This window comes from Leuresthes tenuis, unplaced genomic scaffold, assembly GCF_036924035.1.
Source record: "Leuresthes tenuis unplaced genomic scaffold, fLeuTen1.0.hap1 SCAF_7, whole genome shotgun sequence".
In the NCBI taxonomy this organism is placed as follows: Eukaryota; Metazoa; Chordata; class Actinopteri; order Atheriniformes; family Atherinopsidae; genus Leuresthes; species Leuresthes tenuis.
The window spans coordinates 10,484,984-10,508,936 of NW_027325361.1; the positions used below are offsets into that span (position 1 = coordinate 10,484,984).

Sequence of the window (23,953 nt, forward strand, 5' to 3'; positions counted from 1 at the left end):
ATCGATTCTAAAACATGTGGGAGGAAATGTAATTCATTGGCCCTCCAGCTAAATGCAAAATAACAATATTATATAGATAGATTATATATATATATATATATTCTCAACAACACAAGATTCCAGGAAGTCCAAAGAGACACTGGATGTAGATAATTAAACAAGTTCCAAAAGGGGAAGGGGGGTAAATTTCAGTGATATGATTTGCCTATGGTCTTAAGAATGGATGTAAATTCATATATCTACAATAATTGCCTAATAATACCCATAACTATGCAGTTTTTAATACATGGAGGTTTTCGTAATCCACTACAGGATTAACTGGTCTGGCAGTCATCGATGCCAGAGGCAGCCTACATTGCATAAACCAAGTAAGCAGCAGGTCATTTAAGTGGGAGTGAGTGTACAAACCATCCTTCTTGTTAACACACTAACCCCTCCCCCTGTTGCAATCAAATCTAGCAGATTGCCAAGCCAGAGCACTTGAATGGTTAAATATGTTAGTCTAAACTACTATTGATGTTTCGTGCAAGCTAGAATTTACTGCAGCCTGTGACTGGAAATTCAACTCCACTGAGCACACCAAACTCTGCTGCTACTTTAACATGCTGCAATTTCTTGTAATGTTCATATCATGATTGCAGTGTGTCTTGAAATTCAAACACTGTAAAAACTAAAAAAAATTTGAAAAAGATTAAACGTGAGTTAAATGCTCATTTGTCATGAAAGCTGCTCTATTGATTCAATCCTTATGATTACAATAATGACATCAATATGTAAGCTTAAGTCACTCAGCATAAATGCCCTTCAGAGAGTGTGTATGGGTGTGTTTGTGTAGGAGTAGGTAGGCTCTACTGTGGGACAAAGTCCACTTTTAAAAATATAACAAATATTTTGCTGTATATAAGAATCCAGCATCTTATTTTCATATTTTTATTTTGCTAAATGACTAATATATTTTCTGAAAATTCTATTTTTTCTTTTAATTCTACATATTAGCATTCTGAACCTCTCTCGTTGACCCTAAAGCATCTTGGCCGGCATCAAGACCATATAAGTCATGTACAACCAGTCCTCCAAAACAACACCTACCACGTCCCTCAATGCCACAGGTACAGATAACTGGTTAATAAAGCTGGACTTTGTGTAGCTGATGCCGAACATTTATGGTAAAAAACAACTATAATTGTCTAAACCAGAAGAGTTGGATCATGTGCCCCTGCACTGCACACACTTTCTAGCAAGGATTTCACTGTATACAGTAAAAACATGTCAGCAAAACACAGTTGTAATGATATAAGGTGTGTACAAGAGTGTAGTAAGATATTTATTCATAAACAATTAACACCAGTGTCTGTTATAAGCATTACATACATATTGTTTTATCTTTATAAATTCTAAATAGTATTAGTTAGACTTACAAGGGTATGATTGTGTTGAATTGGGTGGAATTGTAAAGGTCGTTCCTCCACACCAGCAGGTGGCGCCTAAAGGTATAATAAATACACTTAAATAACTGGCATTGACGTTGCCTTCCTGTAACAAACTGTACACCTCCATGCAGCTGACTGTATCACACAGTTTAGATTTATACTTGGACTTAAAAAGAACGAGTGTCTCTAATCGTTGCTAAAAAAAAAGTAAAGCGTGAGGGGAAACGTATATCTGCGGGAAAACCGACCCCAACACAACACCGGTTCAGGTTCGCTTTTAACTGTTTGGTTTGTTGCATGTGGCTTTCAGCCGGTTCATTGTGAAACTGAACATGGAGTTTGTACACAGAGGTCAATGTCAGATGTTAAGTTATGCCGGGTAGAAAACGGTTCCTCGTGCCAGTGTTTTGTTTGTATCATCAAGACAGCCAAGCGAGTAATTCTGCCCAAAAGTTCCCAGGCAGGTTTACGGACGGCTAACAATTAGCTAGAGTAGCAGCTAGACAGTGAATGTCACTGCGTGGTTTGAACTACAGAACTATCCTGAAGTCTGAAAAGCATCTAACAGATTAAAGAAACAGATAAGAAACAGATGAAACTGTGAGTGTCATTATCATGCTGTTCCATTAAACAAAGCACGTGATGGAGCTGGTTGTTTTAAGTTGTTTTAACTTAAAAACTGTAAGTCGCCATGGTGACACAACCTGGTAAAAAGTGAGACCGCTTCGTGTCGTTAAAATTCAGCCATGAACCTGAAGTCCCCTCGCTAAGCCACTAATCCTGCTTTAGTAGTGATAGGTCCCTGGAAAGACAGTTGTTATTACTTCTCTGTATTAGCTTGGCATCCTGAAACCATCAGAGTTGGTTGGTTTTTAAAGCATCTAAGTTTTTAGTTCGTCCACATGAAAGCTTACACTACCTCATATTTTTTTACTTTGACATCCCAAAGATGCTCTGTGGTACATAGACATAATAACACATGGATTTCTTTTTTAGATCAGATCCATGTTGAACAAAAAATTAAACATATGGAGCAAAAAATGCATTGATTTCCTCTTAATTTCTAAATGTAAGAAGTCATTAATCAGCTCTTTCAAATCAGGGAATTTTGACTGAGGTATAAATGAAAGGATTTAGCATTTTCACCTGTTTTTGGTCACACATTAAAATCCTGCAAAGAGAAAAAAAACACAATAATCCATCACCCTATTAAGATAGATTTAATTAACTTAATTGTGTTGTGAGGACTTGTCATTGGTGAGGCTGCGCTTGTCTTATAAAATTAAGGCAGTAGCAGAATAAATTGTGCAGTCCGGCTGCCCTTTATTTGTTCAGGTAGCTGGCTAGCGAGCATAAAAGATGGCTGAGGCATTATGCTTTGATGTAAGGTGTTTTATGGGAGGCAGTTCAGAAACATCTGTGTTGCAGCCTGCAGGAAGCCTAAGTTAGATGTTTTCAGACAGAATGGTTGAGGTTGTTTTTTTGTGGCTATGCTTTGCTGCCTTTTGGCAGTCTGCAGTCAGAGATAGTTGAGCCAGCTTCAGGGTTCTCTGACTCTGTATGGCTGTGATATTCAGCGGTTGTCATTGAAAACACACTGATCATCAGGGCTTTTTTTTTCTCCCACAGATGACAGTGTTCTCTGTGCAGTCTGAAAATCATGCTTCCCCGGGCGGGTAAAGACTTTCTGGTCCGCATACGGTTTTCCTGGAAGCCACTTTTCGAGGGCCGGTACCTGCTGCTCACCAACACCCTGAGCGGAGGAGTCATGCTGTCACTGGGAGACATTTTGCAGCAGACTCGGGAGAACAGCAAGAAGCCTGGACGAGTCCGAGACTGGGGGAGGACAGGTGAGTGGGGGGAAGTGACAGCAATGTGCAGGTATTAGTGGCCAACATTGTTTTTTTTTTCTTTTCTCTACACACCTGGAAACAAAAGGAGAGCATTCATTCTTCAATTTCACCTCCAGATGTCACTAAAATCTACACGCCTAAACCCTAAAAATGTGTGAAATGTAATAATTTTGAGAGAGACAGTATTTCAGAGGAGTCCAGTATTGCTGTGACACTCATTTACACGACAGATGTGTGGAAACATCTAACTGGAGCAATATACTTCATGGGGTCACAGGTAAAATACGCCTGTAACCGGTCAGTTACTCATTAAACCGGGTCAAATTTGTGTTTTCAGCACAGAACTGCAGATTTGAAACTTGGCCTAAAGTAAGATGAGAGAATAAAACATGATTTGAGCAGTGTACTTATACTAATCCTCACCAATTCTTATGAATGATTTATGTTTCCTTTACTCATTTTCCCCTGAAGGTCGCATGTTTGTGGCTGGCTGCTCCATGGGTCCACTGCTGCACTACTGGTACATTTGGCTGGACAGAGTATATGTGGGCAAAGCACTCAAGACCTTAAGCAAGAAGGTTCTGGTGGACCAACTGATTGCCTCACCGACACTGGGAATGTGGTATTTTATAGGTAAGAGGGAGTGCTAAGCTGGCTGGTTCCCTCCTCCTGTTGTGTACGTATGTACACCTTGACATTTATCTGGGTGTGTGCAAAGAAACAGTTTAATGATACACACACACACCCCTAACAGAGCATATACAGAGTCAAAGGTTGGGTGAAGTAAGGCAGAACACACCATACATATTGGAGGTAAATGTAGTTCAAAGGACATGTGCAGTAAATAGTGTGACTTTAACTGACATTCTGAAAGTCATGTTTAGAGGAGTTCAACACTCCCTAAGTTTCTGACCTTATCGGAAGTTGGGTTTTAAAATGTGTGGCACTGACGCACATCTGACAGACAACTTTGTTTATCGCAGGCATGGATCTCTTGGAGGGACGCACTTTATCTGAAGGATGGGCAGAGTTTAGAGACAAGTTCTGGGAATTTTACAAGGCAAGTACCCCTGTTAGGGTATGATCTGATTTCATTCTCCAGAGTTTAGAGTTTTCACATGGAGAAATGATGCACACTTAACAAAGAGACCACATACCATGGCAGAACAAAGTAGAAAGTTGCTTTTAAACTATTTTTTTTTATATATATCGACTGAATTTTTTATTCTGCCAAGATGAAATCTTAAATATGTCCAAGTCTCCATGAACCAAAAACCGTTTCACTCTGAGCATTATTTATATGCTTAGTTGTCATGGTAACGTGAATTTTCAAAAGCCTTTATTATATTGATTTAATGTAAAAACAAACAAAAAAAACCCATTCTGTTCATTCACGTTTCACCTCCTGTCACCTTGTCTCTAACTGATCAGGAAAATATGTAAAAAAACTAAATAAATAAAACGGGTAAGAGCGCTGGCTGCTGGTCATTTTGTATTTAAGGCATCCCATTGTGTCTGCCGAGCAGCTGCAAGCGTTTTTCTTTGTGGTGTGGAAAAGCGAAGGAGGAAATGCCTGAGTTACAAACGAGGCATTTCAAACAGTTTCAAAACATGTCCAAAAAAAAAGAAGCGCATCATGTTCTCTTTATTGCAGCTTTTACAGTTTCTCTCCACTTTAGCATATTTTGAATGACCTCTGAGGATGCTTTCTTTTTAATTCTGTTTTTTCTTGAGTCCGCTCTGGAAAAACAAATCTTGATCGCTCAGCAGCAAACAGTATCTGATCGAGCAAACATAACCTGTGAGAGGCAGTTCTTTGCTGGTGTGGTGCAATTAGCTGCGTGCTCGCTCAGGTGACGGAGCAGACTTTCCTTCTCTTGTGTCTTTGAGGCTGTTTGATCTGGGTAACGTGTTTTGTTTGCGCTCACCTCTGTTGTTTTTGCCGACAGGTGGATTGGTGTGTTTGGCCCGCTGCTCAGGCGATCAACTTCTACTTTCTCTCTCCGAAATTTCGTGTTGTGTACATTAATTTTATCACCTTAGGGTGGGACACCTACCTCTCTTATCTCAAACACAGGGTAAGTCTTTTCTTTGTTTTTTTGTTTAATATTTCATTGTTCTATTCATTCATTCATGGCTCAATGAAGGCTCCATTTAGAGTATTTATGAGAGAACAATAGACAATGGGGTTCAAAAGTCTATTAACCATATTATGAACTTAACACTGTGGTAAATATTTGAAAGCCAACATGAATTTAAGAACACTGCAGCAGCTTCACTGCATGAGAGCACTGCATGATAATTACACAGCGAGGGGTCTGTTGAGCTGCAGCTTCTTCAGGACAGGGAAGCTCATTTAAAGTTTGCCAAGTTTTATGGTGAAAATATGCAGTTTAACTGATTGTCTGATCAACTATGTGTATGACACTGTAAGTGGATATATTATGCTATGTCAGTTAGTCATTTAACCAGTTTGAGTGTTGCTAACCCGTCATGCTGAGCTGCTTCCTTAGAAGTGTTCGGTGTTAGGGGGGCAGTCGCTAACACTCACAACTCCTCAGTCTCCTTTAGTCTTGAAGCAGTTCCCTCACTGTTTTGAGAATCGTATGTGTGAATCCTCCATGCAAGCTCGATGCAAAGCTGGAGAATGTCTCTGAAGAACAGAGTGCTACTTCTCACTTGTCAGAATGGAGGCAAAACAAGCCCTGACTAGAACACTTCCACGTCCGTGTCGCACTGTTTATTTCAACAGAGCTTTAGAGGACAGTGACTGGGCTGTAAAGTTTTTTTTTTCTTTTTTAGAAAACCTTCTGCTTAAGTTTACAAAGGCATTTTAAAAATGTACATAGTTGGCTTGAATGGATTAAGCACTAGTCCTTGTCCTCTGAGACCACTGCTCCACCTTCTTTTTTAACAAGATCGTTGTTATTGGAGTCTTGTGTTTTTTATTCTGCAAATTATGTCTGCAGTAAGGCGTCGGTTCAAAGTGTATTGATCTTCTGACAGCGTGCTCACATTTGGTCAATCTAATCATGCTTTGGACACAACTGACGCAGGATTTGAAGCTTCACACATTGTTTCCTCAGACACCCCGAACCTTGTCATGATTTCACATTCCCATTTTTGACTAGAATAACAGTTTGACTACCAAAAGCTGTATTTCGTCTTAACGCCTCCTTCCCAGCTTCAATCTGCTGTCACCTGAAGAGATTTTATAGAGATGAACAAAGTCTGCAAGTTGATTTACTTGAACAAACTCCAGATAAGTTAGTGGAAGGATACAGTACCACTGAAGGAAGTCTGGCTTTTTGTTTGAATTAGTTAACCTTGTCAGTGCTATTTAAATCCTGCAGTTTTTTTTATTTGGACTTCACTGTTTAAACATTACATATAAAAAAAATACACTTCCTTGTCATGTTCACTTGTGTCTGTTACTGTTTAGTTAAAACAGAAGTGATACTCAATATATTGATATGTCCACTGATTTCTGTTGTGTTGACAGGATGAAAAGCAGCACCCTGAACTGTCATCAGACAGTAACGTGGAACTGAAGCAGGAAGAGCTGCCGTCGTCTAAACTTGTGGAGGAGAAGACTTAGATGCCATCCTCTCCCATCAAGTTCATCAGATGCAAAACAACATTTTGCATCTGTGTTTTTTTGTGTGTTGTGACGTAATTTCCTTTGCTTGGAAAATGCAGCTCGACTGTTGTTTGCAGGCAGCATTGTGCCATTCTGATAACTACATTTAACCATCCCAGCAGCTTCAGACATTTAAATTGACGTTCTGAAGCACTTTTGTTTCCATGCTTGAATAACTTCAATGTGTTTCCAACCGGTTTGTCTATTTATGTCTGAACAACATGCACTCCAGTCGGAGCATTCAGGGACGACAGGCAGTTTCACTGCCTTCAGCTACTGCACTTTCCAGTCTGAAAATCCATTTTTAAGTAGTTGAAGGTGTTGCAGTGGGAAGCTCAAAACACCGACAGACAGTTCATTTCCATATTTCTTTTTAAAATAAGTGTTATCTTTGCGTGAGCTTTCATCCAAAGCTGAGAACAGACCGTGTTGTTACTTTTAATTCTGTTTTGTAAGAATCAGTCCTGTTGAGAGATAGTTTTTAATGCCAAGCTGTGTTAACCTTTGCAGACTTTGCCTTAATATGTAGTCCAGTACTACACCTGTTATCACACCAAATAATATAATCTCTACCTTCTCGGTTTATCCTGTTAGGGAACTTTATGGGTTAAAGTGATTATAGTTAAATATCATAATTTATCATGTCCGACAGAACCACCAGCTGTAAATGTTGAATACTGGTAAAGTGAAGGTGGAAATTGTTATTATTTGTTAATTATACAGTCAATTTTCACTGTGATCATAAAATTCAACTAATGTATATTTCAGCTGATGTTGTGTGAATGGAGTTTCTATTTTTTTGGTCCATTCTTGGGGGAGGAAATAATACTAAATCTGGGAAGCACTATTGTGTTTAAAAAGATGTTTCACACCATCTTTGGTAATGTTCATGTAACTATATATTATTTACTGCAACTGATTTTGGAAGTTGTGTCATAAATGGTGATAAATGGTGTATATCCTGTATCTGTGTTAAGAGCCAGAGAGGTTTATACTTTGTAGAACTTCTGATAAACTTTTTTTTTTCTTAATTATTTTTGGAATAATTTAAAAGTGTAAAACAAATAAAATGAATCCATAAGTAAATTGAATGAAACAACAATTGCAGGTTTTGTCCATTTATCAAGTTTTGACGAGCATGAATATGTTGCAATATTTATGTCCTTTAAAATCTATCTTTAGTGCTGGTATGAATATTCAAGTAACTGAGAATAAATTAGAAAAAGGGAATTTACAAGAATCTGTTTTCTTCTTCTAGCTTAAAGTAAACATATTGTTTTATATCTGTTTTTAATTGTCACGTCTGTCCTCGAATGTAACAATATTATGTATTCTCATGACTGGAGTATGAGTGTCTTCACAGAAAAATTGCACTCAGGAAGTTCACCGTAGCTAAAATGTTTAATCAAGTCTTAAATATATGGATTTATTAGAGAGAATATATTTTAATTTGTAATAACACAAAACGTATAAGCTTGGTTAGGTTGTGTTACACCGTTCAGCAGTCACTTACAAAACAGAATTAGGACAGAAAGAGACGTAGAAAAGATCAAACTGGAGACTGAAGGATGATTAAAGAAAGGTGTTCAACATGAACCTAGAGGAGAATAAAAAATGGAATGTGACGTGAAAGTTAGTTTAAAAAAGCTCAAGCTTGCCTGGCGTGCAGAGAAGAAGCGTTTGTGTTGTGGGCTGCAGGAAAGAGCATCAGTTCATGGGTAAAAGTTTCCATGATCTGAGATCACCTGGATCCTTTTAGGCCAGAGCACAAAGCAACGGACACAAAAGTCCATTTAATCTGTAAAAGCTTTTTCTGAGGTGAAAACTGATCTTCAGCTCTCTGAAGCAAAGCAAATACACACACAACCTTGTTCAAATATTTGATTAGCCTGTAAGATTTGATATTCATCAGCTCGTGCGTGGAGCACTCCTTCTCTTCGGCCACTGAACACATCCTGTTGTCTAGGATGTAGCTGCTGTGTGTGCTGGGAGGGGGTGTGTTTGAATGTTGCCGATTTGACTGCCAGCCGTTTCCTCTCTCAACATGTCTGCAACGATGCTCCTCACTGTCTTGGTGTCCTTGTTAACAGTGGTAGTCTGCGGTGGTGAGTAAAAGCTCCACATTTTCATACCTGCTAAATTAACGCGTTGAGTGTGTTGAGAACCTGAATGTTATGTTTTAAATTCTGCAAAACATGCAAATGTATGCAAACAGGAAGCGCCCTGCAGTGAGAGGCAGGCTCTGGAAGATAGCTGTGAGACTGACACGCAGGTTATTTCTCTGTAAGCAGGAAAGACTTGTGTTCAGTAGAACTTTGTCCTAAACACTTATATTAAGCATTATCTGAGGCTTCTGAAGGATCAAAAATTGGACGACAAACCTTCCCAGAGGAAGCACAGCGACTTTCACATTATTCAGCAGGATGTTTGTTCCTGTGTTTTAAATTAAGGGAAATGTCACCTCTGTAGCTAGAAATGGCTGTTTTGAAATTAAATGGAATATTTAGACAGTGGAAGTGGTATGGAGTTAAACTTTCTGTGATTTATGGCACTCCTGCAGCGACTTTAATGAAACCACATGCACAACAGACTGCTAGCTGTTTATCTGCTTCACCAATAGACACAAATCATTACCTGTTCATACAGCATACAGCTGAGTCAACAGTCTCATCCAAACTTACAAACGCACTGTAATGACAAGAAAAGAACCTCATGAGATGACAAACATGGTGCATTTAATCAGCGGCAGGCGGAGCTTTAATCGTGTTGCAGGAGTTTGTTCAGGTGTAATAGCAACATTTATGTCTCATCCACAACAGTTAACTCGAGGTCCTTTTAGTGCAGTAGCTCTTCAGTAGTTTTGACCACATCACACTGTAACAGTGCAGCCAAAAACAGAGATCGTCTTAACACTGAGGTGCAACAAGTTTCAGCCACAGATCTCAGGCTCATCACAGCTTTTGTCTCAGGTTGTTGTTTTGGAGGATACGCGTCCTACTTCCGGGCTTTGTTGTGCAAAATGCAACAATGTCATGTAGTTTTGAGCAACTTTCATCAGTAAACTTTCACATTTAGGAAATTGTGACATATATTCAAAGTGAATCATGAAAGCAAGCCATCCAAAGGTAATTTGTGTTACTTTGTCTGTCTCTTTTCTCAGCAAGAGGAAAGATTTGTCTTCATTTTCACTCTCTGAGTTTCCTTCATTTGTTTCAGAGAAATATCATCTATGTGTTTTGGACTCTATGAAATGTAAACAAAAAGGTGATAAAGTGTAACACTGTTCCCGATCAGACCAGAGCTGCTGCTATGCTGTGCAATCTTTTTCTCCGTTGTCGACAAACCGATCTAAAATGGAGATGAGGTCAAAATCATCTCAAGTGTACAGGATACAAAATTCCCAGCTAGGTATCTGCTTTTAGATTAAAATGCCAGCTATGTTATCTGCCTTAAAAAATGCTAACAAGCCATCTTCACTTTATCTCAATCAGGTGGGAATGCTGTGCATTAGCACATAGTTTTAATGCAGTTTGTTTTTTTGTTTGTTTTACAGGCACCAGCATTCCCCCTGCAACTGAGGATGGAAATGTATCAAGTACAAGTGCTACACACCTCACCATCTCACCCACTTCATCCACTCTGACAACCACTGCTGGCACACAACAGTCTCAAACAGCGACACAACAAATAACCACTGAAGCTGCTTCAGCTTCAACACAAACACCCAGGACGGAGCATACTATTCCCAGCACCAGTCCAAAGATAACACCGATCACCCGGACACCAAATGAGACGGTGTCGCAGGAACAGACAGTCCCATCAGCATCAGAATCACCAAATGTCACCACCACCGTAAACACAACCAGTCCAGGTCAGACTGCTGCCAGACTGAGGGTTTAAGGGCTCATATTTTATTCTACAACAGAGAAAGTTGATTTAATCTTCACCTCTAATTGACTTTTATTTGAGGTATTTCAAAGTTCTGTTGATTATATTTTTGGACACTGGGGTGCAAAAGATCTGAAAGATTTATGCTTCTATGTTCAAACTATGAAGATCCTACATTGTAGCTAAAGGATGTGACCTACGCCGGTGTAATGCTGATATCATGAGGAACTGCATAACCCAAGGTGCAACTAAGAAGTGTTGAGTTATTGTTATTTTAGCTGCATTTACTTAAAAAGCAAAAACCAGTGGGTGCTTGACTCCAGACACGGACTGGCTGTGAAATTGAGAAAAAACAGCCTAACGGGGAGAATACCAGTTATTATCATGGCATCATTAGCAAGATAGATGCAATTACGGCCTATTAAAGTGTGAGAGGTACACATCAACACCAAAAGCTGAGTATAAATCACACTTAAAGATATAATTATATATTAAATGTTTTTGGTATCATGATAAGAACGAACTCCCTGTTAAGCATGAAGGCTGCTGCAGGTCTTTTAAGTTTTATCCACCAGTGAATCTAAGTTGCAGTCACAAAGAGAATGATTTCATGTTAATATCAGTAACCTCATTAGAAAGCAAACAGCAGTATATATAGTACACCAAAGCACCAAAAGGTAAAGAGTAAACGGTTAGCTCAGCAGGAATGTACAGTGCTGTATCAGCAAAATGTTAACCTCAGAGAGCAAATGGCTTGTTTTGGTCTGCAGTGAAGCTGGAAGAAACAAAACTCTCCTAAATAATTTACCAAACAGCTGTAATATAAAGACACAGATCATGCTGTCTTGAAGGTTCATATGAAAAGCAGCTGGTGGTAATTGTTTAGTAGCAGAGCTACGGTGGCCCTGAAGTGCAAAACACAACAGCAAAAGAAAAAGAAAAAAACACATTTCTCAAAAGTCAACAACAACAAACAAAGTGCCCGATAGCAAGCAGTATAAAACCTACTTTAAGAGTAGTACACACGTTCCAGCTTTAAAAAGTAAAAAAAAAACAACAACAACAAAACAAATAATAAGAACATTCACCTGGATGATTGACTAAGTCATTAAAAACAAACAGCTAAAATGTTTGTCATCCTGCAGAAGTAATGATAAACACAACAATAAGGAAGTTATTTAAATTTACTTAGAATTTAAAATTTAATTAGATTTAATAAAAACTATATAATGTATGAATCTGAAAACACAATCCATCACAAACAGTACATATTTTATATATATATATATAAAGTATATACATAGATATGTGTGTATAGCATACAAAAAACATATGACGAGCAGTCCAATGTCATGTGACTCAAATTTCTGTGGCACTGTACCAGCAGTCTTTTTGTCACACATTTTAGTTGTTTGGTGGGTAACAGTTTTTTCTTTTTTTGTTACACCTCCTTTAGTTCTGTCAACCAACTGGGGAAATAGTGACTTGGCAGCTAACCCTGGCCTTGTGGCCATCATCTGCATCTTCAGCATCGTCCTCGCTCTTGTCCTGTTTGTTCTAATAGTGAAATGTACCAAGTCGCCGAGATCCAACTTCGAGAGGCTTGAAGACATGCCCATGGTGAGTTAGAAAACAGATTTTTTTATTTGAACCATTTAACAGATTTTTAATCATTTACACTTGATTTTAAGATATTTATCAAACTGAGCACAAGACATATTCAAATGAGTCTGAAAAAGTGTCTGAAAAACCAAACTAATAGTAATGTGAGTGGATAGTCAAAATGTTTAAAACATTTGTTTCAATTCATCCAATACTCTGGTAATGACTGGGTAGTGCTAATAATTCTTAGGAACTACATTAGCAAAGTGAAAAGTGATATATAAAGCTCTGCCCTGTGATTCCATTAGGTAGTAGGGGGTGACTTGCAGGTTAATACGTAGAAACTGCATGACACGGGCAAAGAGTGATGCTGGAAACCATACAGTCTCTAAACTATTGTCTCCAGCAGATCAAACTTCAGTTGTCAGGCGGTGTTTTCTTCCTTTTCCCCTCAGCAGCAAGCACAGCGATTTGCTGCTCTCATTTACGTAAACAGGATGTCTGACTGGCTTGTCGGCGTGTGAAAAAGTCTAACAGGACATTGTGTGTGGTTAATAAGTCATGACAAAGCTTTACTTTAGAAATGAGAGCTTATCATAAGCTCTCCATCCGTTCGTCAGGAGGTATTTAGACTCCACCAGCATCCTGGAATCTTCAGATGTTATTTCAGGTGAAGGAGTAATTAAGAACTTCTTCTCCACCATATTAAAAACAGCTGACTGTTCCCCAGCAAAACACTTACAATTTATTAGGAGCACAGCAATCCAGTCCAACACACTGGCAATAAATTCATGATCATGTATGTTGACAAAATGTAACACTCGGTACAGACTGGTACATCGATGGACAAAATGATAAACATGAATAAAAACGATTACCTCTAAACTGGTGATTTCTGAAACTGAAAATCAATAAGCTTCATACAAGTACTAAAAAGCTGTTGCATGGATTGCAACAGGCTGCTGCGGTGGTGCTAATAAAGAGTAGCTGTTGTTTCTGCTGGACTAGAACAGAGTGCACTTTGTATAAGCAGAAAGAGTAACATGCATAATATATGACCTACAACAAGGCAGGAAAGCAGCTGATTTTGCAAAAATGAGCATGTAATGATGAAAAGATAACTAACACGGTTAATAAATGACGAGGCAACTGCCTTTAAAATGGAGGAAGGATTAGGATGTTGAAAATGGTTGGACAATGTGGCCATGTTTATGACCTCAGGGCAGTTAAGATGAAGCGTGTCTGTGTTGGCGTAATGTTTTCGTGAGCGCTTTAAAGGATTTTCAGTCAGACCTGTTTTTTTTGCTTCGTCTATGGAAATAAAAACTATTTCTGTCAAAAAAACAAAACAAAAGCAAACCAACTGAAAACAGTTTTGTGTATTCTGAATTTTCCCTGCATGAGGACCTGCTCAACAGACCCAAACCCAACCAACCTCTTCAAATTTAAATTTATTTAAATGTTCAACCATTAAAACGTGAAACATGAGGACAGTTGAATTCCTCCTAAAATGCGGTTATGTAGTTGGTTGGGTTTGTTTGTTTGCAGGATGACTCTAAAACTGAAGAGCAGATTCACATCTGCATTTTACAGAAGGTTGGGCGTGCCTCACATAGAAAGCAATTAACCTTTGATTCTTTTAGAATAAATCTAGGATTGTTATTTTCAGCCCTGGATTTCTCGGGCTGCTCTGGTTGTTCAGCAGTTGTTCCCCATTACAATGACTTTTGGTTTCTTGTTCTGCAAATGGTTTTGTAACACGGGGCATTATAACACCATGTTGACTGAAGGTCACTGTAACTGGCTCGACTGTTCTCTGGAACTTCTTTTCTGTTTTCTGTCATCTCTCCAGGGCAAAGTGAACGAAGAGTCTCCGTTTGCACACTACTCAAAATGACGGCCGAGGCATTGGGGGACACTGAAGGCACAGAAATTTTGTCCACAACAGCCAGCTGTGACTCCAACTTTAAAAATATGCTCTTATTCTTTACATATAGCACTTTTGTCAATGCTTACGGAAGATTTCTGCATCAGCTTTGACCTGTTCATTTGGCTGCTGGTAATTTAATTGATTTTGGTACCGAAGTACAATCAAATAATTGCACTAGTTGTAAAAATGGTACATTTTTTATGATTTTTGAATAAACCCAGTAGTTGATTTGATCATCCACGGAACAAAGGAAGGTGTGATTCCAGGTTTGAAAGTGTAAAATTAACCTTATCTGCATGTTCTTTTTGTGTCTTTTAATCTACATGTCTGGACAATGATTGTATTCATATCGCCTCATCGCCTCAAGTAGTTGGCCAAGAAGATGTGAGCTATAAATTGTCTGTGTGATGTATACATAGCATCCTATGTGGAGTGAAGCCTCTTGTTTGGGCTCAACTGTATTCAGAGAAACAGAATGAAATCTTTATCTGAGTTTAATGACTCAGAAGCAGTAAAGAACAGGGACACAATATTCAAAGTTTGATTTGACCAATACTCATGTGTTAACTGAAACAGGCCTTGCTTAACCTCATCAGTCTTCCTGTACTTTTGTGACGATACGTTGTCATTTATGAGACACTAAAACAACAGTTTTCTTTGGAAAAATGTGTCCAGAGGTTTATTCAAAGCTAATCTGAGTTGCCTGTCATGCAAATGATAAAGTTCCAACTTTTCTAGTTCAAATATCCCAATTTTGTCTTGACAACCTCTCCTTTAAGTCTGCCAACTAACCAAAAAAAAAAAGATTTTAAACAAATCCCCCAAAGCTTTTTGCCGACCTCCAAACTTTTAAGTGGTTTTGCCTCTAAGCTTGTAAGTTATCGTTCTATCCAATAAAATGTTTTTTTTTAACCTTCTACCGTCTAAAGTGAGGGACCTTGAAACTGATGAAGCTTTGCATTTTCCACACTTTAAATTCACCTCTAAGGAAATCTAGTTTTTACACTTTATGTACACGTGAAATATTGACACGTGTGTGTGTGTTTGTGTGGGTGTGTGGCAAAGCTGCTATCGTAGTTCTTTCAATACCCAGCATCCAACTCAAGTGATGACTGGATTCCTTTATACATTTACACCAGAGACATTTTGCAGCAGTGCAACATGTATTGCTTTGGGTATTTCAGTAAATCAGTGCTAGTTGATCAGCAGTATCCTCTTTGTAAGGTTTGCATTCAATCTCAGATAGTTGTAAAGTCCAGGAATGTAATGTTTACAAAATAATAAATAAATGCTCTCTCTAAAATATTGTTAAATTGGTAGATTCATGTGGCTTTTGTTAGATTTGCTGCCTCAGGTAAAGATATAACATGATGTCTCCAGAGCTCGATGGTGACGATTATTCAAAAAGGGCAAAACCATTAAAATTACTGGCCACTGTGGCCAAACTGGTTGAGTGTTTGTAAAGGGGCGTTTGTTTGTTGTTTTTATCTTTTGGCGTGGCATCCATACTGAGACACTTGAAAAAATAAGATACAATGGCCCAAGCTGTGTGCCTCACGTCTGTAGAAAATGTTTATTTTGAGGGCGAGGAATCCTTCAAACGAAGAAGATCACAGAGGTGAAAGAGTAGAATTTCTGAACGTGTAGATGTACTGATTAAACTTTGAATAAATTTGACTGAATTAACTTTGTTTGGATCTTCAATTGTAATGTGCAAAACTTCACTGGTCTTTATACTGTGTTGTAACATTATTAAAATAAACCCAAACGGAGGGTTTTCTCCAAACAGAGGGAATAAAAAGCTTCAGTGGGCTGCATTCTGACCTTAAAAGATAACTGATAAGGAAAAAAAACAAAGGTAGATATGTGTTTGTGTGTGGATGGCTGCCAAGCCTGCGTAGAGCGCAATAACAAAGGACACACAGCCATGGAGCAGACCTCGTGCACGGCGTAGTAAAACTGTTTACTTGCAGTGGTTCACTTCCTGTCATGTGGCCAGGTCGCCGACGTCAGCGTGACGGCACCGGGCATGCAGCGCTGCAAGTTGCTGAGTTTGAAGTCTAAGGGGACAACTATTAACTGCGGCAATAAAATATGGAAAAGGGCGATAAGTGCAGCAGCGTTACATGACAGACACATTTATGCGGCTTCTTACAGAGAGCTAACCCCGAGAGAGAAGACGGTCAGACGCTCCGGTGAGTGAAAAGAAGTCGCTCAAACTTTACCTCCAGACTTTAAAACTGTGATGCGGCGGAAGATGCGCTCGTGTATTTAATAGGCGTTTTCCAGCGAAAAATCAAGAAAAGAAATATTCGCTGGCTGTTTGTCTCTGGTAGAGGAAATTCACAAAATTACTAGTCACAGTCAGGCTTATTTCAAATGCTTGCTTTTGATACTCAGCAGCAACTTTGGACTGATATTGTCTCAGTTGATATATTCTCTAATTACAATGATACCTTTGACTTAGTTTAGAGGAGGGTCTCTGTCACTCCGCCGTGTGCTTTCTTTAAGACATTTACGTTAAAACATGACGCCTACTATTTCTATGGAAGTTCATACTCATACGAGCCCTCTCTCAACTTGTCTTATTTGAATGTTTCTAAGATGTCATTTAAAATGTTAAGCGAAACGATCAGTGTAATCCTGGTCTCTTGTCACCGTTGCCTTGTGTTTTGTAATTTGTGGCAGTGAACTCTGTTGGACTCATGAAATAGTTTGGCTTCATGAGTAAATCAACATGGAATGTATTTCCCCAAAATATTTATGTACCCCTCCTCTTCTCTTTATCTCCTTCCTTCCTCCATATCTGTTTCCTTCACTCCTCTCCGTGACCCCCCCACACAGACAGGCAGTCTCTTCGCTGTTTAACAAAGACATTTCTTTATTTCTTTCTTTCTTTCGAAAATTATCACCCCTAAATCTCTTCCAATTATCAGTTAGTCAATCAAGCTTTATCACCAACTTTCCCACAAAAACACGTGATTCAAAAAGTTTGTGACAAGAAAAATGTGCCACACACTTGTTGAGCTGGTTTTCTTTTTCTTTCTTTTTTTTACTATGAATTGTTTTCTTTAGTCTGCCACCCAGGTATGATAGGGTTTCATGTCTTCAGTTTAGTTCTGGTTGGAGAGGCATTTGATGAATAAGTTTTGCCACAGAAAATTGCAAGTTTCACTTGTTCAGCACTGTTTCAAAAATAATTCTGTTCACCCTACCACACTCAATAGTGACATTGAGTTGTAATGTGATTAGTGTTTTTCAACATCAAAACAGCTCATTTTATTGCCGCATTCTTCTTGTCTTGACTTTACCTCTAAAAATGTTTGAGTTGAGAAAAACCTTTGTCAGTTGAGCAGTGAGTCTTTTTGGCCTCTATCCATTATTAATATTAGTTATGAGGATTTTCCAAGATAATATAAGCGATTCTTTTTCACTGTTTCCTCCCCATTTCAAAGAGGAATGATGTACATTTGCACAAGCCCTCAGCACTTTACTGTGCTTTAAAGGATTTTCAGTCAGACCTGTTTCTCTGCTGTGAGATACTTCCTCCGTTTGATCAGCTCCGCTCTGATAAGCAGGGCCGACCATCCCTTCTGTGTCCTTTAGATGGCAGCCTGCTCCAATACTGCGCCTGTTATTCCTCTTGCTCTCCTCATCAATCACCTTCTGAGGCTGTTTGAAAGTAAAATATTTGCAAAGAGATGCTTAAATCTCCCTTTGTCCGTCTGCATGACTCACTCATAACTCGACAGCAAAACGGTATTCGTCTTGGCCTCTGAAGTCACTAAGAAGTAGATGACAAGTGTTTGGAAAAAAAAATGTGCACAGGGTTTTTTGTTTTTTTTTACACAGTTGACTAAAATACAGACTTGACTGATTACCGTTATGAAAGTTAACTGATGCTATTTCTTTCTGTTCAGCCACAATTTCAGGGAATGGTGTTATTTGTCAATGCTGCTATTTCAGCTCTACTAGTAGCAATTTAGTAGAATACAAATCATTAAACAATATTTCGTTGGCTCTTCAAACATTTGTATGTTAAAACCTAATTCAAAAGTTACTTTGCCTTTTTTGTAGTTAAGTATAAATATCATAAATTGAAAGTACAGGTATCTTAATTTTGGACTTGAGTGCAATATTTAACATTTTACCCCTGCAGTTTGCCCAGTTTGCTTAAAAAATTTAATCAAATGGTGAAGCTTTATTGATCCATTAAGGCATATTATATTGTTGCTGCTGTATGAATAAACAGATAATTGTCTCTGTTATTCCAAACGGACACCATGTGGGGCTTTTGTTGTGGACAGGAATGACCTACTGTGCTGTTCTTCGTTGCAGCAGAGCTGAAGAAGCCTCTGATTGAACACACTCATAAGAACACACACTGTTCATAAGAACAGTAGGAATATATAGAATATAGAAATATTCATAAAATTCTCATTTATGGTCAAATTTCTCATGTGCCTCATGCCATGTCCCAACTTGCAGCCGCCACTGCAGTATGGGGAGCCCTATCTTTAATAATAGGAATGATTCATCGAGGTGTGTGTGCCGAAAGTTGTGAGTCATTTTCTCTCAGTATATTTCTGGGGCTGCAGTGAAGAAGCTCTTGGACGTTGCTCAGAATCTTTGCCAGTCTTATCAGCTTAGGTTTTAACAGGCATATCAGTTATCTGCTGTGCGTCACCACAAAGATGGCATCACAAGATGCCTCGAGTGTTCACTTTATGGTATCTGAATTCAAGAGGCATGCTGCTCCTCACATAGTTAATCATTACTGGCTCCATTGTGCCAGGCTGGAGGGTTCAACTCGCGGTACATGCAAAGGGCTGCAGCACAAGATGATGGTTTCTGCCACCTACAATCCACTTTCTCTACTGGCTGGAAATATTGTTTCGCAGCAATCACAGAGTGTGCAGAGAAAAGTTTAAGTCAGAAGTCTTAGAAAGGGAGAGGGGCTCAAACTAGAGACAGGACATGTGTGCAAGTGGCAGAGAATCTGAGAGCAGAGACAGTTTTTTGAGTGTGAGGAAGATAATTACAGATGGTTACAGATAATTAACATAATTATCTGAGCATGCTCTCAAATTAAAAAAGGAAAAAAAACAACAATTCTCAATTCCAGATGATAATATGCCTCTGAAGGTGTGACGTTATGGCTGTTCTGCATATTTCTGTAACAGCTGATGTGAGGACCTTTTACTATGTTTGCCACAAAAACTTAAATGTTTGACCCTCCTAATGCACCTTTAATGAAGCACTAAAAAGAAACTCATTAGGATCTGATGGCTCACCAGTTACGCCTTTAAGTTAACCCTCTTTAGAGCACACATAATGAAAACAAACACACAAATGTATCTAATAATATTAAGGATGATCCATAAGATTAAGTCACACAGATGGCATCATACAACTAAATATAAAGTCATGCATAAAATTGTTATTGAGACTTGAGGGGGGGAATTAATGAGATCATTAGGGAGATTTTTGCCTTTGGTGGAGCACTCCTGTGAAATCCATCATCCCCGCAGCCAGAATGAATGTCAGCTCTCACCAGAGCAAAGGCAAAAAAAAAAAAGCTCTAGCAGACCACAGTGGAGCATTTCAGGGGGCAAAGGGCTTTTAGGCCAAAGAATACTTCTGCCAAAGCAGTGTAACAGCCTAACTCTGACAATTCAATAATAGGTTTATTTCACACTAGACATCGTGACTGGAGGACATGGAGTTATAAAGTGGATTAGCTCATTTGGGCTTGCCTTGTTCTGATATATTGAATCTTTTTTACATCTTCCAAAGATTATATTATATGAGTCATACTTGGAGTCATGCCACAACCTGCTCCTCCCAGTTGATCCATCAGTTCAAAAGATGGAAGTGTGAAAGAAAATATCTAATAAAAGTGGGCCTTGTGGGAATGTGTACACAAAATGTCATTTAAAGAAATTAAAAATGTTATCTGAAGTGTGTTTTTATTCAGTATTTGGTGTGACAGGTGAATGCCATTTTTTACTGTGTTCACAACATTTGAAAATCAGATAAATGCATCAGATAAAAGTCAGTAAATCATTGCTGCATGTTTTGTTCTCAAATTGTATTTCGCTGTGCTCTCAATTCCCCAACATTTGGATTTGTACTTTCAAATGACTTTTTCTCCATAGCTACAGGATCAGAGAATCAAATTGTCCAACAACATACAATATTCGAAAATCAAAATGGAGAGTAAATTGGGAATGTTGAATGGAGACAACATTTCCATGACCAGTGGCTCTTTCTGTCTCACAGCTCCATGATAGTAAAAGTGAAAGGTGTAACATTTATGATGGCTCTGAGAGTCGGCATGCACCATATGGTGATTCTGATTAAGCTAAAAAGGGTTCAGCCACGGGCTGCACTGTCACCTCACAGCAAGAGGGTTCCAGGTTTGATTCCCGGCTGCGGCCCTTCTGTGTTGAATTTGCATGGGTTCTCTCTGGGTGTTCCAGCTTCCTCCCACCATCCAAAAACATGTTTGTTAGGTTAACTGGTTACTCTAAATGGATCCTGGGTGTAAGTGTGAGTGTGAGCATGGATGGTTGTGTGTCTCATTTGTCTCTGTGTGGTCCTGCGATGGACTGGCGACCTGTCCACCCTGCCTGTCGCCCAATGATAGCTGGGATAGGCTCCAGCCCCTCCACAACTCTAAATGGGATTAAGTGGGTATAGAAAATGGATGGATTCAGCCATTATTTGCATAAAAACATAGAGAAGAAGAATACAGAATAACATTTTTCTGTGGGTATTGTTGAAAATCACATGGATAATTGCTGTTCCGCTGTATTTTGTTATTTTTCCCTCAAACCTTTTTTAGAGGATATGAATGGTCACGAGACATGTGTTTTTCTGCTTTGTGATTTAAATTCAAATGCAGTTATGAAGCTTTTGTCTTTAACTCAAAACTCAGTTATCCTTTTAGGTGTCAAAAAACGTTGATGTTCTGAACACATTTGGTCTAATATGGAAATTTCCCATCGGGTTCTTTTATATCATTGTCCAAACAAGGACACTGGCCTTTTTTGTTTCTTTAATGAAATGGGTAATTCACATCTCAAATTTGAAAATATTTACATAAGAATTCATAATCTGCCCCCAGCATGTGAACAGCAGGTCCTGTTTACTGTTGGTTTTGTGAACAGCAAAAGCTGCTTGTCCATGGAGACACATGGGGATGTGGGTAAAGAAGCAGCAGAATAGTTATGAGCAGCATTTATGGCTTGTATTAGAAGTGTACTTGCAAAAGTCAAGTGGTTAGAATACGTATTCCGGTGGTGTTGGAAGTTAAACACATTTGTCTCAAACTGCCATGACAGAAGATGGTAAATATTCAGCTGCCAAGGAGAAGGTGGAGTTTTTTCAATATGAAAATAAAGGTGCACCTTCCTCCTGTCAGACATTGCAGATATAGTGTTGCTCTCAGTTTTTTAATACAAAAAGTCACAGAAAATGTGTTGAGTGGAACAAAGAAGGTACTTAAAAAAGGAGTAACCCAACAAAAGAGAAAGAGGCTGAATGAATAGAGCAGGAAATGGGGCAGGAAACAGAGGTGGTTCAGATGAATGGAAAACAACAAGGAACTGGCAACTTGCACACAATACGGAACACTATTTATATGGAGGGTGAAGACAACAGGGACAAAGTAGAGAAATTAAATAATCTGGACACAGGTATGAAGCATCAAACAGGAAGCAAAGTCAGTGCAAATGCGCACAAAAGCTGCCATCTTCCCAACTGAAAACCACTAAAACAAGCAACAAATAAGGAAGAAAGAAAGAAAGAAAGTAAGACTAAAACTACAGGCCATGACAAAAAGCTATGACAAATTGGACCAGTATTATACCAACACTTACATTCATAGTCTAATGTTGTGCCTTATTTGCTGTAGTTGTAAAAACTTCATTAATCCCTGATCTCACCAGGAAAAGGAAAATATTTCACATTTGTGTGCAGTTTTAAGCAGATGAGGACAAAAGACTGCCCTGGTAAAGTAATCGGTAATCAAAGTGATCAAAACAACGTTTGGCTTCTATATCCACTACACAAAAAACTGAGTTTAGTCATAAGAAAGTATGTATTTCTCACCATGGTGATATCTATTTGCCAGTTCTATGTGTGAAATGGAGAATACAAATATCAGTTGATGACAAGACTCAGAGTTTGAGCTATTGTCAAAACGACAGCAGTGAGTTATGTTTGTGCAGATCTTCCAGTGGTTGAGGAGGAGCAGTTACAGATGGTACAGTCACAGATGAAGATAAGCAAATGTCAGACCTGTGTTAAACGCTTCCAGTGATTGATGATAAAACTCTGGCTCAGCACTCTGACAGCACCCTGATACCCTGAAATAAGGCAGATTGTACCAAACAGAAAGAAAGACTTCTGAGTGTAATGATCTAATAAGAGCTAAACACAGAGAATGTTGAAGGAGCAAATGGTTCTCTGCTGAGGACATGAGGCTCAATCCTCAATTAAAGGAATGTTCCACCACATTTTATCATTGCTTTTCTCATGACAGAATTGCTAATCTGCTCTGGGGAACTTTTTGAAAGTCTGTATATGTCATAATGATACAATTGTAAAGTGTTAACTGGGACATCTTTGAGACCAGACTTTTAATTTGAAAGTGTTTCAAAAGAACACATTATAAACAAACGCCGACGTTTATGATTACATGTCTTTGAAAAATATGGTTTTATGATTATACGTCATTTTGGACTGCATGAACTCTGTCAGATTACTGGGAGACTGTTTTTGAATTTCCTCTCAGAAGACCTGCTGCCTTGACTTCACTGCTCTCATGGGCAGTGTCACAACACAAAACACAAAAGTGACAAATTATAACAGACTAATCAACTGAGGCAACGGTAAATCAGCAGCTCCAGTTTTCTAGGAGGAAAAAGAACTGTATTATTAACTGTGAACATGTCTAATTCTAACCACACTGATGAGTAGAAAGGACTTTTTTTTTGTTTAGTGTTTATTTAAAAAAATGCTCAAATGAAGGTGTGTATATCTTGATAACACATCTTTACTAATGGTTTACTATGATAAACCAGCATTACCCCTTTGCATTATATGATCTGTTTGTCTGGCTAATTGTTCAACAATGTTTTCCCACCATAAGCACCAAATAGAGGACACTTGTCCTGATATCAGCAGTGTTGTCACACCTCAATGTGACAGCTGTAGTGTAGAGAGGTTATCGGTGTATGACACTACAGCAATAAAGTGAATATCAGTCTTATGCCAGAGTTACTGTTGGAAGGAGCCATGTTTCAGGCCTGCTTTAGGTTAAACAAGGGAGAATTTTAAGTGGGACATCTTTCAGAGGATTGGCGGTGCCAGAACACAACGTTCGGGGAGACAATAAGCTCCACAGAGCGTCTGTGTGCTCTGCTGTCACATGTGAGAGAAACTGCGGGTAATTTTCATTTTAACCGATCATTTTAACTCTTAATGTCTGGTCGGTCTGCTTCCAAGTGTATATGTATATATATATATGTATATATATATATATACACACATATGTTCAAATTGTGCTCGCTGTTATTTTTGTGTGATAGTTTATGTATTGAAT

General features: G+C 38.6%; 2 protein-coding genes and 1 long non-coding RNA gene across 3 annotated transcripts; 2 read left to right on the forward strand and 1 right to left on the reverse strand.

Moving 5' to 3' along the window:
• The first annotated feature begins 1,529 nt into the window (after positions 1-1,529).
• mpv17l2 (MPV17 mitochondrial inner membrane protein like 2) lies at positions 1,530-8,204 on the forward strand. The gene is made up of 6 exons (XM_072389231.1): positions 1,530-1,699; positions 3,060-3,280; positions 3,755-3,916; positions 4,267-4,343; positions 5,233-5,361; positions 6,786-8,204. The coding sequence occupies exons 2-6, from the start codon at positions 3,091-3,093 to the stop codon at positions 6,879-6,881; spliced, it is 654 nt and encodes a 217-aa protein (XP_072245332.1). The 5' UTR covers positions 1,530-1,699; positions 3,060-3,090; the 3' UTR covers positions 6,882-8,204.
• LOC140311737 (uncharacterized) lies at positions 3,196-3,786 on the reverse strand. The gene is made up of 2 exons (XR_011916927.1): positions 3,707-3,786; positions 3,196-3,355 (listed from the first exon to the last, which is right to left on the reverse strand). It is a non-coding gene; the product is annotated as an uncharacterized lncRNA (long non-coding RNA).
• Positions 8,205-8,893: 689 nt separating the features above from the next.
• On the forward strand, positions 8,894-14,934 carry cist1 (colon, intestine and stomach enriched 1). The gene is made up of 4 exons (XM_072389232.1): positions 8,894-9,028; positions 10,477-10,794; positions 12,268-12,431; positions 14,266-14,934. Exons 1-4 carry the CDS (start codon positions 8,968-8,970, stop codon positions 14,308-14,310), a joined length of 588 nt encoding a protein of 195 aa, XP_072245333.1. The 5' UTR covers positions 8,894-8,967; the 3' UTR covers positions 14,311-14,934.
• Positions 14,935-23,953: the final 9,019 nt, after the last annotated feature.

What these genes read in the sequence shown, in the direction of transcription:
- mpv17l2 (XM_072389231.1), top strand. Translation starts at nt 3,091, where the DNA reads ATGCTTCCCCGGGCGGGTAAAGACTTTCTGGTCCGCATACGGTTTTCC. An exon ending in AGTTCTGGGAATTTTACAAG is followed by an intron (nt 4,344 to 5,232) that starts GCAAGTACCCCT and finishes TTTTGCCGACAG; the next exon opens with GTGGATTGGTGTGTTTGGCC. An exon ending in TCTCTTATCTCAAACACAGG is followed by an intron (nt 5,362 to 6,785) that starts GTAAGTCTTTTC and finishes TTGTGTTGACAG; the next exon opens with GATGAAAAGCAGCACCCTGA.
- cist1 (XM_072389232.1), top strand. Translation starts at nt 8,968, where the DNA reads ATGTCTGCAACGATGCTCCTCACTGTCTTGGTGTCCTTGTTAACAGTG. An exon ending in AACAGTGGTAGTCTGCGGTG is followed by an intron (nt 9,029 to 10,476) that starts GTGAGTAAAAGC and finishes TTTGTTTTACAG; the next exon opens with GCACCAGCATTCCCCCTGCA. An exon ending in GGCTTGAAGACATGCCCATG is followed by an intron (nt 12,432 to 14,265) that starts GTGAGTTAGAAA and finishes TCATCTCTCCAG; the next exon opens with GGCAAAGTGAACGAAGAGTC.